The following is a 15140-nucleotide window of genomic DNA, read 5'->3' as shown; positions in this document are numbered from 1 at the left end:
ATGCTGGGAGTTGTAGAACTTCTTTCTGTCGAAACATGCATACGATTGTGCCCTTACACTGTTTTTTTTATCCTGCGGCCCAGCTAAAGTAAGTCTCCTGGAGCAGCTTACTTATAACCAGTAGAACTAGGCAGTTCCTGGCTGTAGGCTTACAGTCTACAAAGACACGACACACAAGGAAAGAGGACCGGGGAGGGAAGAGGACAAAAGTGAAAAATGGTTCAGCTTGGCCCGGCCATGATCCAAAGAGCCCTTTCCCCAGGGCAGGAGGCCGGGCAGGTAACCGCCTCAGTCCTGTCTTCCTCTCCACTCAATCTAGGCATCCCGACTCTCTCACATGGACCCGGAGAAGGCTTCTCTGTGGTTGGCAAGGCACGCCTGCCTCCTTCCTGGTCCTGCAAGACAGGTACGTCAGTGTAGGAGCATATAAACACAGACGCGTGCAGTGCCACAGAGCCTTCTGTTCTACGCCACACAGTCCCAGATGCTGTGACCTTCCCTCACGGGGGAGGTGCTCCAGCAGCTTGATCATCTGGCTTGCCCTTTTCTGCACCTTCTCCAACTCCGGAACATCCTTTTTCGAGGGGCGATACGCAAGAACGTAAGACGAGCCCTGCTGGGTCAGACCAAGGGTCCAGCTAGTCCAGCACTCTGTTCACAAAGGGGCCAACCAGCTGCCCGTGGGAATCTGACGAGCTGCAGCAGCACCCTCCCGCCCATGTTCCCCAGCAACCGGTGTACACAGGCATACTGCCTCTGATATTGGAGGGAGCACAGAGCCATCAGGACTAGTAGCCATTGATGGACCCCTGGTTTGATCCAGTTTAAGGTTGCTCCCTACGCTCCCTCCCTCACCTGAACACATCGAAATCCCTGTTCCCCAGCCTGGTGACGTCCATGTGTGTTGGACTACAACTCCCATAATCCCTCAGCCAGGATGGGTGTTTTGCTTGTCTTATGGATCCAGGCTTGTTTGGGCTCAATCTGCCATAATCCCTGGTTCGGACAGAACACTAAACCAGCCTTCCCAACACTGTGCCTTCCAGATCTTTTGGATGACAGCTCCCAGAATTCCTGACCACAGGCCATGCCCGCTGGGGATTGAGGGCATTGTAGTCCAACACATTTGGAGGGCACCAGGTTGTATCGTAACTTGAGGATGTTACATTTGTTTCCTCCTTTTCCCCTCTTGCAAGAAACCACAAGGCAGCTTACACACTCCTCCCCCCTCCATTTTTATGCTCACAACAACCCTGTGAGGTAGGTTAGGCGGGGAGAGTCGGTGGCTGGCCCAAAGTCACCCAGCGAGCTTCATGGCCAAGTCAGGCCTGGAACCCGGTTCTCCTGAGTCCCGGTCCAACACTCTACCCATTAACCCACACTGCTTGGAGAAGGGTGATTCAAGTAACAGGTGGGAGGACCACTTTGTGTTGGGAATTGGGCGACCTCGTCTGCACGTTCTTGGGAGGGGGCCGTGCTGCAGTTAGTTACTGCATGGGAATTTCAGCCACAGCCGGGCTTAGGAAGACTTCTCTCCGTTGCTGGAGCACCGCCTCCGCTCCGTCGCTCCAGCCGGCCTAATGGGCACAGCAAGCCCTTCCTGAAACGCTGCTGTGCCTGCATTTTACATGCAAGAACGTCTGCGAGGAAACCGCCTCCCTCCCTCCCTCCCTCCGGAGACGAGGGCGGCCCTGCTCGCTCTCCCCGCGCGGCCCGCGCGCCTGCGGCCTGCTGAGCGCCCCCCGCCGGGCCCCTGCGGGCCTTCCGCTCCGCGCGGGAGCAGCGCGGCCGCCCGCGGTGCCGCGGGGAGGATGGCGCGGGTTGAGGCGGCGAGCTGGCGCTCCTAGAGGGGCCGGGGGAGTGGCCGCAGCCCCCGCTCCGCGGGCGGGCGGGCGTCGGGGAGCTGGGCCGCCGCTTCCGGCCTGCTCCTGCCCCGGGCCGGGCGCTCGTGTCCCCCGCCGGCGCTCGGCTCCGCGGCCTCCTGCGCGCCGGTGAGTGGGGGGGCGCGTGGGGGGGCGCGAGGCTGCCGGGGGGAGGCGGGGCGGGGCCGGGGGCGCCGGGGAGGAAGACGCCGGGCCGGGCGGGGGAGGCAGGAGGGCCCCCGCTTGCAGGGGAGGCCGAGGAGGGGCTGCGACAGGAGTTCGGGCCCCCGCCTGCCTCCCCTAAGGCCCGTGCAGCCGACGGGGGGGGGGGGGGGAGGTCTACATTGCCGGTATGTTGCGGTTGCGGTTGTTGTTATTTGTTACCTATCTGTTGCACCCCATAGCCAAAGCTCTCCGGGTGGTTTACAGAAGCTAACCCGCTACATTTCCGTTTACAACGTTTAAAAGCCATTTACATGGAAGCAGACAGACGACATGCACCAATAACAGACAGATGAACCAAGCGTAAATGGTGATTTAAAGGGACTGGGGAAAGCGAGGATCCATGCAATCAAAAAGGGATCCTCATGATTTCATACGACTTTTAAAGGGGAGACCCCACAGCCACAGCACAAAAACGTGGATCCTTTGCGGGGATCCTCTTGATTTCATGAGATTTTTACAGAGCAAATCTCACAAACCACCATCATATCACAGAGCACATCTGCCTCCATGGACTGAACCAGAGAAATCATGGATCAGCCACTCGTGGGTGCAGCCATGGCGCAAAAACAGGGATCCCTTGCGGGGATCCTCTTGATTGCGTAAGAGTTTTTACAGAGCAAAAACACGAATCCTTGGCAGGGATCCTCATGATTTTTACAGGGAAAGGCCCCCCAAACACCATCATATCTCAGAACACATCCATGCACAGGGAATAAGTGACAAATAACATAGGTCTGGGGCCTTTAGCACCATTATAAAACCATGGATAAGTCATACAGTCCAATGCAGATCGTCTGAATTTTTACATTGGCTCCCCCCCGCCAGCCCCCCCTCCCACCCACCCCCAAGCACAGAACTCATCTTTGTTGAGGTATGCACACTAAGAATCCCAGATCTGCTGCTTCCCAGCAGATCCCAGTTCTGCTGCCTCACGTCAAATGGTATGAACCATTTATGTGAGGCATTGATCCTGATCGATCATCTGGATTTTATATGTAGTGCATCCAAAATCCTAGCTGAATCACAAAGCAAATCCATGTCAGTGGCATGGATTCTGTATTTCTCAGATCCAGGATGGCAAAAAAAAAAAGAGGATTTGAGATGCAGTTCCTTATGAGGCCTCTGGATTTTAATATAGTCTCCCCACAAATGCACCATTACATCACAGATCAAATCCATGGCCACAGAGCAAAGTATTAAAATTACTGATCCTGTATTTCATGGAGCAAGCGTGATGAAAGAACATGGATCCATAATAATCACACGCCCATGCTTCACAGAGCCACCATGACATAAAAACATGGATTTGGGGCATGGTCCTATGGATTGTTTTAAGGGAAGGTGCCACCAAAATAACCAGCCAATCACAGATTATTTCTGTGTCCATGGACTTCATTATGAAAACCATGGATCCACGGATTTGTGGTGCTGCTATGCCACAGAACATGGATCTGAGGCATGAGTACTCTTGATTCCCCAGGATTTTTATGGGGATGCCTCCAGAATCACCATCAAATCACAGGTCATGTCTGTGTCCAGGGACTGAACCATAGAAAACACTGATCCACAACTTCATGGTGCAACTCTGGTGAAAGGTTTGGGTCCGAGTTCCAGATCCCCATGGATGTTCCAGAATTTTATGTGGGAATCTTGAATTGGGCATGGAATGCCCAGTTCCAGCCAGGCCCCTAGCTGCCATATTTTGTGCCAGCTGAAGTTTCCGGGTTGTATTCAAGAGCAGCCCTACATACAATGCAGTGCAGTAATCTAGCAGGATTACCAGGCCATGGATCATTGGAGCAAGGATGTCACTATACAGGCAGAGTTGTAGCTGCTGTGTCAGCTCAAGGGGGTAGAAGGCGCTTGAGCCTCAGAAACACTTGTACCTCCAGTGACAAAGTTGCATGTTTCCCCCGTTCCCAGCCGCCCGAAGCCCCTGGCAGCCCCTCTGCGACCCCTGGGGGTCCCTCCCTCTGGGCCCCACAGTGTTCCTGAAACTGGGTTCAAGCCAGGTTGCCCCAGCAGCCCAGGCGCAGCTGAACGCATTTCTGAATGCTTCCAAGCCACCCAACAGCCAATGTTAGTCTTGCACAGAGTAGACCCATTGAAAGGAATGAGAATTTAAATGAGAAACAACAGACATAAGAAACAACAGACATCAGACCAAGGTCCATCTAGTCCATCATTCTGTTCACACAGAGGCCACCCTGCTGTCGACCGGGAACCCACAAGCAGGGCATGAGCGCAACAGCACCCTCCCGCCCATGTTCCCCAGCAACTGGTGCACATAGGCTCACTGCCTCTGATGCTGGAGGGAGCACATAGGCATCAGGACAGGTAGCCATTGATAGCCTTTTCCTCCAAGAATTTGTCTAAGGCTCTTTTAAAGCCATCCGAGTTGGTGGCCATCACTACACCTTGTGGTATCGAATTCTGTAGTAACTCTGCGCTGTTCCTTCCTTTGCTCTTCCCTGAATCTCCCACCAAACAGCTTCAGGGGATCACCCCATTAGGTTCCAGTATTAGGAGAGAGGGAGAAAAATGTCTCCCTATCCAATGTTCTCCACACCATGCATAGCTTTGTACACCTCTATCACGTCTCCCCCATTCACCTGTTTTCTAAGCTACACAGTCCCAGATGTTATAACCTTCCCTCATAGGGGAGTTGCTCCAGCCTGTTAATTATTTTAGCTGCCTTTTTCTGCAGTTCTTCAAACTCTACAATAGTCTTTTCAAGATGCAGTGACCAGAACTGTATGCAGGATTGTAAGTGAGGTCGCCCCACGGATTTGTATAAGGGGAATATGAACTTGGAGTTTCATTTTCAGTAAATTAAAACTTAATTTTCAGTCGCCTTGGTGAAGCAACCTTTCCCCAGTTTCTGGCTTCTCTTTCAGTATTTGATTTCTTTCCTACAGGGAAGAGACCCTGTCATTCGTGGGAATCGACCGTTTTCTCCTCTTTGCCTTGACATGATGGCTTTGCAAGACTTTGTAGCCCCAGCAGTTACAGCAGTTCCTGCCTTGAACTGTTGGGCAAAAGGTGAAGGTGATCCGTCCACCCCGATGGAGGCTCCCCTGGACAACAAGTTGGAGACAGAAAATCAAAATTCGGCTGGCCCAGAGGCAAGTAAAGTCCCCTGTGTCATCCAGATTGGGAGCAGCGGAGGACTCTGGGAAGCAACGGTACAGAACATGCTGGGTGAAGACCCCTTCAGCAAAGATGTACAGCTCCAGCATTTCATGCAGTTTTGCTACCAGGAGGCTGAGGGGCCCCGAGAGGTTTGCAGCCGACTTCACAGTCTTTGCTGTCGGTGGCTGAAGCCGGAGCGACACACCAAAAGTCAGATCCTGGACCTGGTGATCCTGGAACAGTTCCTGACCGTCCTTCCACTGGAGACGGAGAGCTGGGTGAGAGAATGCAGACCAGAGACCAGCTCCCAGGCGGTGGCCCTGGCAGAAGGTTTCCTCCTGAGCCAGGCAGATGAGAGAAGGCAGGAAACATGCCAGGTGAGAGAGTTTCATCCTGGCGGCTTCAGATGGCTGGGGGTGTGGGCAAGGACTTCCTGAAACAAGCTTCTCCAACCTGATCCCTCCAGTTATCTTGGACCACAACTCTCAGCATGCCCCAGCAGCACGGGTGGCTACAGCCTGCTGGGGCTTGTGGTCCAACACATCTGTAAGGCACCAGGTTGTGAAAGCCTGTCCCAAAAGAACCCTCCGGTTTCCCTTGATGCATGTTAGGAAGAGGAGGACCCAACACCTTTCCTCACCTCACTCCCCAGTCTTTGCATGTCCCTTTCCTCTTCTAAGCCCTCTTCCCACTCCCTGCCTGAGATCCCTGTTGCTGTTTCAGGTCCAGGGGCTGTTGGCGCAAGAGGCCCCTGATTTCCCTGAGGCTGAGAAGGCTCCGTCGGGCGCCCCACAGAGAGTGCCATCCAGGTGGATCATGCCGGAGGCAGGCGGAGGGGCCACCTCCCTGGGTAAGACGGATGTGTCTCCTCTGTGTTTGGCCTCCCTGCCTCGAAGAGGCCAGAAACCTGTGGGTGCTTCTCTTTTCCTCTGAACCCACCTAAAGCATTTGGGACAGGGCGATGTTGCCCGAGAGGTCCCAGCTTCAGTCCCCGGCATCTTCAGGTAGTGCTGGGAAAGAATCCTGTCCGAGGGTCAGGATTCAGTCTTGGAGCAGCTCTTGGCAGCCGTGTGGCCTCTTGGCCAGTGGGAAAGGCCTTTTCAGTCAGGCCTTTCCCACTGCAGGTAACACCTTCCACCACAGACAGGAACACTGCTACCAGATGTCAGGATTGCCCCTGAGCGCAGTGATTGGCAGAGTAGCTCAGAGTCTGAAGAGGATCCGCAAAACATGGGGGAGGAAATTTCCCATGCCTGGACAGAGGTGGATAGTCCTCGTCCTGAAGCTTCAAAGGCACAGCTGGACAGAGAGGGCCCCTCTTCACCCTTCCCTGTGAGAGATAGCGAACAGGGGGAAGGGGGGCTGGTAGGGCCTGAATTCTTAGACCCAGACACAGACTCAGAGATGAGAGAAATGGCAGGGGCGGAGCTTAGGCAATCTGCCCGATTGGCCCTGCGGGAACAGCTGCGCTCAGAGCCCTCAGGAGACAGGGGCAGATCCCTCCCCCCTCTGCAAGTCAGGACAGCAAGCTCGCCTGTTCCTCAAAGGGTGGGCAGTGGGCAAGTTCCATAGATTTCCTTTGAACTCCCTGAAGGTATGTCCTTTGTAGACTGTGGGTCGCAGACAATTAGCATCTGAATGACCCACTGAATTAGGTGGATTAAAAACCTTGGAATGCAAGTCTCTTGTCTGTGTTTTGATTTGGCTTTTGAAGATTTACAGCAGGGGCAAAGGGAAAGGCGACACCAGGACTGGTCAATACCTTTAGCTTGTGAGCTGTTCAGACACGCTGGCTTTCATCCTGACCTGTATTACTCCCTTTCTTACTTTACCCTTTTGCAGCCACGAGCCGTAGGTGTGGGGCTTTGCAAAACCTAGAAATATCTCTCATTTAGAGGATTCAGATGTTAAACAGTAAATAAGTCACTTTCAAACCTTATATCTATGTGTGTGTGTGTGTATTCTCTGCCACACTTCATTACCCCTTTAATCCTGTACACACAGTTGTTAGTCACTGTCTATCTCTCCCTTGTCCATTCTGAATTACGCAAGCACAGCCCCCTGTGTTTGGAAATAATAGTGATAATCTTCCTTCTGCCTCTGTCTCCCTCGTAGGCGGTGAAGCGGTGCTGGCGATGCGCTCCGGGTTGTCTCCCCTTTGCGGCGGAGTGGGCAGAGCTGCCAGGCAGCCAGGCCAGGTAGGGAAGGAGTCCTGGGGGAGGCGGCAGGGCGCAGCCCCGGGGTTGGAGCCAGGAGAGGAATGCTCGACTCACAGAAGGTCCCTCTGCCCGATACTTGCAGATCCTCCCCCATCACAGCCCCCCCATTCAGCAGGGTCTCCTGTCTCTCTCTGTAGCGCTTTGAGGGGGCTGGAGGGGCTGCAGTGGGAAGGAGACGCTCCCTGAGCCTGGAAGGACCTGCCTGCTCCCTTGCTTCTGCCCACTAGGAAGGCCGTCGCTGCCACTTGCAAAAGTTTCCATTCTGCAGTGGAGCCTGCAACCTCCTGGCCTTACTTAGCTCCCCGTGTAGATTTTGCTTAGAAGGGGAAGAAGCGTCACGTTCACTCTTGTTTTTCTCCTTCTTCTCCCTCTTCTCCCTTCAGGACCGAATAACCTTTGAGGAGGTGTCTGTGCATTTCACCGAGGAGGAGTGGGCTCTCTTGGATCCGGGCCAAAGGGCCCTGCACAGGGCAGTCATGGCGGGGAATTGGGGGATCGTGGCCTCTCTGGGTACGGCTCCCCCCTGTCCAGATGTTGCCAGTTCTTCCTCAGGGCCCAGCATCCCCCTCTTCTGCTCGATTATGTTGTGCTCCATCTCGGGAGGCAAAACCTTGAGCTCGGGGCTCAGGGGCTGCCTCCTGGCCTGACCCCAGACCGCGTTGCTGACTCCAGCGTGGCCCCTCCCTTCCCTGTTTTTGCCAGGGCCAAGAAGTCCTTTTTGGAGTATTTTTCTTTTACGTCCTTGCAAGAAAATGCCTGAGGGACAGGGCTGTGTCACAGTGGAACCGGCCGTCTCGCATGATGGCGAGTTCTCCTTCGCCAAAGGAGTTTCAAACCTGTTGGCCGGCATAACTAGAGATGTGAGCTCTCTGGAAATTTTGAGGCCGTGGGGGAAAAACGGTTTTTTCCAGTTTTTTTTCAGAACAAATGAAAAATAAGCAATACCTTTTTCTGTGCACTCTTTACAGCTCTAAGGTCACTTTGTTGCTTCAAGACAGCCTTCCCCAAGCCAGTACCCTACAGATATTGTGGACTTCAGCTCCCATCAGCCTCAGGCACCATGGCCAATGGTCAGGAATGCTGGGCACTGTCGTCCGAAACATCCGGAGGGCGCCAGGTTGGGGAGGGCTGCTTTAGGGACATTGGGCAGCCTTTCTGTTCCAAAAGTTATTTTATGTATAACTTAATTTGCTCATAAGATTATCATTATATTTTACAACTTTAGAAAGTAAACTCAGTAAACTTGTAATTCTCATCTGAATAGTCTAGAACTGCATTAAATGACCTCGAAGCTCCCACTGAATGCTCATATTCTAATATGTAGATAAATGCTGTTTCCCTTGGCTGGAGGCAACTCTCCAGGGTCTCTGTTTCCTCATTTGAGGCTCCATCTCTCTCTTGGGCTCTGACTCTTTCTCTGTCTCTTCATTCCAACAGGTGATGGGTGGGAGAGCAAGAGTGACAACGAAGCACCCAGCGGGTTACCGGAAGGAGCCAGAGGTAAAAATGGAGGACCCCAGAGAAGGAGAAGGGGAGTCAAATGGAAACAACAAGAGGCGTCTTCTGCTTATCGAGATGGCAGCATCCACGAAGTCTCAGTACAACGAAAAATTGCCAAGGGAAAGGAAGGGCATAAGTGCCCAGCGTGTGGGAACAGCTTCCGTCATAAATCGAGCCTAAATTATCATTGGAAAACTCACACAGAGGAGAAACCGTTTCAGTGCTCTGAGTGTGGAAAGAGCTTCTGTCAGAGGAAGAACCTTGTGAAACACCAAAGAACCCACACAGGGGAGAAACCGTTTAAATGCCCTGAATGTGAAAAGAGCTTCAGTCATAGGGGAAACCTCATAAAACACCAAGCGATCCACACTGGAGTGAAACCATTTAAGTGTCTGGAGTGCGGAAAGAGCTTCAGTCGGAGGGGAACCCTTACTGACCATCAAAGAATCCACACAGGGGAGAAACCATTTAAATGTTTGGAGTGCGGGAAGAGCTTCAATTCGAGGGGAAAATTTGCTTGTCATCAAAGAATCCACACAGGCGGGAAACCTTATCAGTGCTTGGAGTGCGGAAAACGCTTCAGTCAGAAAGGAAAACTTACTGATCACCAAAGAATCCACACAGGGGAGAAACCATTTAAATGCTTGGCGTGTGGGAAGAGCTTCAGTCAGAGGGGAAACCTCATTAAACACCAAACAATCCACACAGGAGCGAAACCATTTAATTGTGCGGAGTGCGGAAAGAGCTTCCGTCGGAGGGAAAGCCTTACTGAGCACCAAAGAACCCACACAGGGGAGAAACCATTTAAATGCCGCGTGTGCGGGAAGAGCTTCATGTGGAAAAAGCAGCTTACTTCCCATCTAATGACCCACACAGGTGAGAAACCATATCAGTGCTTGGAGTGCGGAAAGAACTTATCTACAAAGCAAAGTCTCATTAGACACCAAAACACCTGTGAGAAACCATATAGGTGCTCAGACTGTGGCAAAAGCTTTACTGCTGAATTGTGCCTTTCTAGGCATCAGAGCACACACACAGGGCAGAGACCATATAAATGCCTGGAGTGTGGAAAGAGTTTCGGGCAGAGCTCAAACCTGACCGTACATCTGAGAGTTCACACAGGAGAGAAACCATTTAAATGTTTTGAGTGCGGAAAGAGCTTTTCTCAGAGATCAGGTCTGAGCGCCCATCAAAGGACACACACAGCAGGAAAAGTATAGAAATGTCTGGAGTGCAGAAAGTGCTTCAGTGAGACTACACTCTCACTTCACATCTTTGAATCCATTTGAAGGATTCCGTATAAAGAACCAAAGCCAGCTTAAATCTTTGGCAACAGCAACAAAGAATCTTGTGGCACCTTAAGAACATAAGAAGAGCTGCACTGGATCAGACCGAGGGCCCATTTCGTCCAGCATTCTGTTCATTCAGTGGCCAACCAGTTTCCTGTGGGAAACCCATAAGCAGGGCGTGAGCGCAACAGCACCCTCCCACCCATGTTCCCCAGCAACTGGTGTACATACGTATACTGCCTCTGGTACTGGAGGGAGCACATAGCTATCAGGACTAGTAGCCATTGATAGCCTTTTCCTCCAGGAATTTATCTAACCCTCCTTTAAAGCCATCCAAATTGGTGGCCATCACCACATCCTGTGGTGGAAAACTCCATAGTTTAACTCTGTGCTGTGTGAAGAAGTCCTCCCATTTATCTACCCTTGAAGTCCAATAAATGGAACGCGAGAGATCAGTTTTCATGGGCAGTTCCCAATAAGGGAAGCTGCAGTTTTCCGAAAGCGAGTGCCGCTCTCGAACACTAGAGCTGTCCACCAGGCGTTTTTTTAAATGAAGTGGTGAAGAACCTTCCAGGATCCACCCATTTTGTGAACCTTATGTTTGGTGGAGCGTTTTAACCATCATAGCCAATGACTGTGCACATTTTATCCAGTGTTTTAGCAGAGGGTCCGTAGCTCAGAGGTAGAGCATGCAGATCCCCGGCTACTCCAGGTAGGGCTAGGAATGGGTCCTGCCTGAAACCGTGGAGACCCTGCTGCCAGTCAGTGTCGACAGTACAGGGCCTGACTCGGGCGCAGGCAGCTTCCTGTGTCCCTAAAAACGTCCTGAAGACCAGGGAGAGCGGCTGCTGGCACCCTGCTCTTCTATTTTCACCCTGTTTCTGTATGTTGTTTTCCATTGCTATATATTCATAAGCCTTTAGCTAGCTTAGATCAGACTAAATTCCCTCACATCCCCGCTTTCCTCCATCTATGCCAGTCAATCTATAAATCTTATCTTTCCTGTCAATAAAGTTGTTCCTTTAATTCCTATCCTTTCTCTTGTATTGACTTAGATTCTTTCTAGAACCTTCCTGAAAGGCCCAAGTAGGTCGCCTTGTAGACCAGGAGGCACCAAGGTGAACTTTCAATGTTGTCTCAAGTTCCTGTATAAAGTACGACCATTTGTAACCGAATGTAAGAATCTGAACACCGGACGTAACCAGTCGCAAACGTTTCAGATGTTGCATTTGTAGAAGTGTCCTCCAAGATGTACATTTGTTGTGATCGCTCAGTGTTCCCTCTATGAACTGCCGATGAAGTTGTAGGGAGGTGGAGATGAAGAGTGAATGAGTTTGTTTACAGAAGGACCTTGGCACACGTTAAGACAGCAATTGAGGATCAGCGTAGAAGAAGGTAAACAATTTTAATTGTTACCCAGAGAGGGTAATATCTGTTGTGTTGTCATACTTAATTTGGGGCTTCGTAGCCAACACGGCACTTTGTAGTCAAATATTAACCAGTTCCGTACTGGGCCCTTACCCCTCTTCGCTTGTCAAAACTGGCGGGAAGGAACAGCTGGCCAGCCAGGGAGGTGATAAATGCCTCCTTGTGCAAGGAGGCATTTATCACTCCTTGGGCCGCCTCAAAGAGGCAGTGGGTAGACCCCTCCTGAAGAGGCCCTCCCTGGACCCGCAAAGCCTTAAGAATTTTAGGCCAGTGGCAAATGTTCCTTTCCTGGGCCAGGGTCTTGAGCGGGTGGTTGGCTCAAGGTGGTGCTTGGGAGCTATTGCTCGGCCCCGTGGATTTTCCAGTTTGGGGCTCCACAGGGGTTGGTTTCGCCCCCCCATGCTATTCAGCATCGACATGGAACCGCTGAGCACGCTCATCCGGAGCCATGGAGTGCGATGTCATCAGCACGCAGCTCTACTTCCCCTATTCATCTCCTTCAGGTGGGGCTGTGGATGTGCTAAATCGGAGCCTGGCTGCGACAATGGACCGGATGAGGGCTAATCAACTGCAACTCCGTCCAGACCAGACTGAGGTGCTGTTGGTGGGTGGTTCTGCTGACCGGATAGAGGGTGCTCAGCCTGTTTTGGATGAGGCTGCACTCCCGCGAAGGAGCAAGTTCGTAGCTTGGGTGTTCTCCTTGAGCCATATTTGTCACTTGAGGCTCAGGCGGCCTCAGTGGCATGGAGTGCCTTCCACCAACTTCGGTTGGTGGCCCAACTATGCCCCTATTGGGACAGGGATAGCCTAGCTTTGGTTGTGTATGCTCTGGTAATCTCCCAGTTAGATTACTGCAATGCACTCTATGTGGGGCTGCCTTTGAAGACGGTTCAGAAGCTGCAGCTCGTGCCAGATTGATAATGGGGCCCAGAAGGTCCAAACATATAAGACCACTCTGGCCCACTCACCCGGGCTGCCTGCATGTTTCTGAGCCCGATTTCAGGTGCTGGTTTTAACTGCTAAAGCCTTACATGCTTTGGGACCACAATACCTAACGGAGTGCCTCTCCTGACATGAAATGACCTGTACGCTACACTCAACATCTAAGGTCCTCCGCCGGCTGCCTACTCCAAGGGAAGCTTGGAAGACAGCAACAAGGGAGAGGGCCTTCTCGGTGGTGCCCCCCCCCAATTATGGCATGATCTCCCTGATGAGGCCTGCCTGGTGCCAGCACTGTTACCTTTTCGGCGCCAAGTTAAAACCTTTCTCTTCTCTGAGGTGTTCAGGAGCATATGAGAAGTTTTAATTCATCAGGGTTGTCCTATATTGATGGTTGTTTGCTTGAGGTTGTTTGTTTGAAGTGTTTTAGATATATGTTCCCTTGTATATATTGTCTGTTTTTTTTGTAAATGGCTTTTAATCTCTGTCTACTGTATTTTAATGTTTTTAATTCTTGTAAACTGCCCAGAAAGCTTTGGCTATGGGGTGGTATAGAAATGTAATAAATAAATATTTGGGGCTGGAAAGTTGAACTTTTGTCCATATTAATTTGGGAACTGCAGTTCTGTTTGGGACTTGCAATAAATCCTCAACCTTCTCTCAGATGTCATATCTATCTCCACCTGTACAAGGTCCCTTGGTTTTCTCACCCTGATCAACAGGAGAAATCATATATATTCAAAATAGCGTGGTCGTTGGTCATCCCTTTTTGACTGCCTTCCAGTTGACCAATTCTCATGAAACACACTTCATTGAAAAGCTCTTGACACACAGATTCCACGAATAATGATGGTTTTAGCTATAATTCAAAGTTGGCCGTTTATTTATGTCCATAAAACTCTTTAAAAAGAATTGGAGCATCTTCCATGACAATGTACTATAAACTTTTATTTTTAATTTAAAAAAATGATTAAACATAATGAATTGTATATTGGAGCAAAGTCAAATATGAACACCAAAAATGTCTGTACACTTCTAAACAGCCGCAGGCCAAAGTACAATGCTATGCTAGTACCATACAGCCTATGAACAAATCCTGAAGGGTTAAGAGACACCTACAGTTCAAAGTAACCCAGTCAATGTTTAGTGTACACTGAGAACATTGTATTTAAGGAAGTTTGGTAAAGATAAAAGATGTAACACTTGAATGTTTCAATAAACACAGTTAAGCTAAATGGTTAGAATTTATTTTTCTCCACGAACTCTGTTCACGGGGAACCAATTGGTAGTTTTTTTATAACATGCATGTCAGATGGGCCATCTCCACTTTCTTGGTTCTTTGATGACTCCTCCGAAAGCTGAAAGTGCCAAGCGGCCTGCCCTGTGCCCCCTAAGCTAGCCTACTCCGTCAGGTGGTGCAGAGCACGCTGTCCCATTGTCAGTATGGAAGGAACAGTCCAGTCGGCTTTTGCACGTGGAACAGGAGAGGGGACACTTGTTCTTCGCCTCAGGCACCAAAATGTCTTGGGCTGGCCCTGAGGCACCCTGGTACCCTAGAAGTGTTTTGGACTACAACTTCCATAAGCTCCAGCCACCCTGGGTAATGGGCAGAGATTATGGGGGTTATAGTCCAAAACGTCAAGGGTTGGATCCAGGATCTGCCTTCCGCAAGAGTCACTCCCCCTGATTTTTTGAGATATTTATTTATTTAGTAACCTGAGCCACCCAATAGCTCATGTTCTCAGGGCGGATTCGGGCCAGTTAAAAAACTAACATGCCATTTTACAACATGGCTGAGAATATAAAACACAATACAAACAGCTGAAATAATACAAGATAATGCAAAACAATAAACAGCACAGGATTCGATAAAACAGCCTTAATCACCTTGATCTCTAAAATGCCTGGGAGAAAAGAAAGGTCTTTGCTCGGCCCTGAAAAGATAACAATGTAGGTGCCAGGCAAACGTCTTTGGGGAGTTTGTTCCAGAATAGGGGTGCCACCACTGAGAAGGCCCTCTGTCGTGTAGCCACCCGTCTCCTGATGCTACAGCTCATCCTATACAGCAAGGTCTCTGGACTCTGTGTAGCATTTTCAGGAGGGTGCTGGAGGCATTGCAGGCTGTACATTTTGGAGATAGGGTCCAGAACCTTGGAGAGCTCCTTTAAAAGTTCAGGCTGGTTCTGACTGAAACTAAGAATGAAGCAGCCCCACCAAAATCGGAGCCACTGGCTTCCATGGACTGGAAGGCCTGCGGTAGGAAGGAGAGGGTGGGGCAGTCCAGCTTAAATCGGGATCCAGCCCCTAGAGGATGCTAACTTACCTACCCCTGCAACACAGCCCCTCTCTTCCTCTGCCTCTCCTTAAGCACCCTTCCTGTACAGCTACCAATAGTGCCTGCCACTGGGGACCCAGCCAGACCTACCCCCCTCTCCTCTATCCCTCCTCTGTCTGCCATTTCTTCCTGGAACTACTGTAAGTGCAATCAGATCTTTCTTTTTATTCATTCAGGGTGCAATCCCACACATGTTTAGACAGAAAGAGGT

At 50.8% G+C, this 15140-nt stretch overlaps 1 protein-coding gene across 1 annotated transcript in view; it reads left to right on the top strand.

Moving 5' to 3' along the window:
- The window catches only part of LOC146356212 (uncharacterized), a 28555-nt gene extending 13739 nt beyond the window's left edge, over nt 1-14816 (top strand). The window contains exons 10-16 of the mRNA XM_084830041.1: nt 320-406; nt 1848-1991; nt 5006-5596; nt 5943-6069; nt 7335-7417; nt 7822-7948; nt 8876-14816. Of these exons, the coding sequence (XP_084686167.1) occupies nt 320-406; nt 1848-1991; nt 5006-5596; nt 5943-6069; nt 7335-7417; nt 7822-7948; nt 8876-10158 (2442 nt within the window). The 3' untranslated portion in view covers nt 10159-14816. The remainder of the gene's footprint in view (nt 1-319; nt 407-1847; nt 1992-5005; nt 5597-5942; nt 6070-7334; nt 7418-7821; nt 7949-8875) is intronic.
- Nucleotides 14817-15140: the final 324 nt, after the last annotated feature.

The sequence above is a fragment of the Heloderma suspectum genome, chromosome 2, assembly GCF_057233095.1.
Source record: "Heloderma suspectum isolate Gila_16-S chromosome 2, 16-S_ref, whole genome shotgun sequence".
NCBI lineage: Eukaryota > Metazoa > Chordata > Lepidosauria > Squamata > Helodermatidae > Heloderma > Heloderma suspectum.
This window is presented reverse-complemented; position numbering and strand designations above follow the sequence as displayed.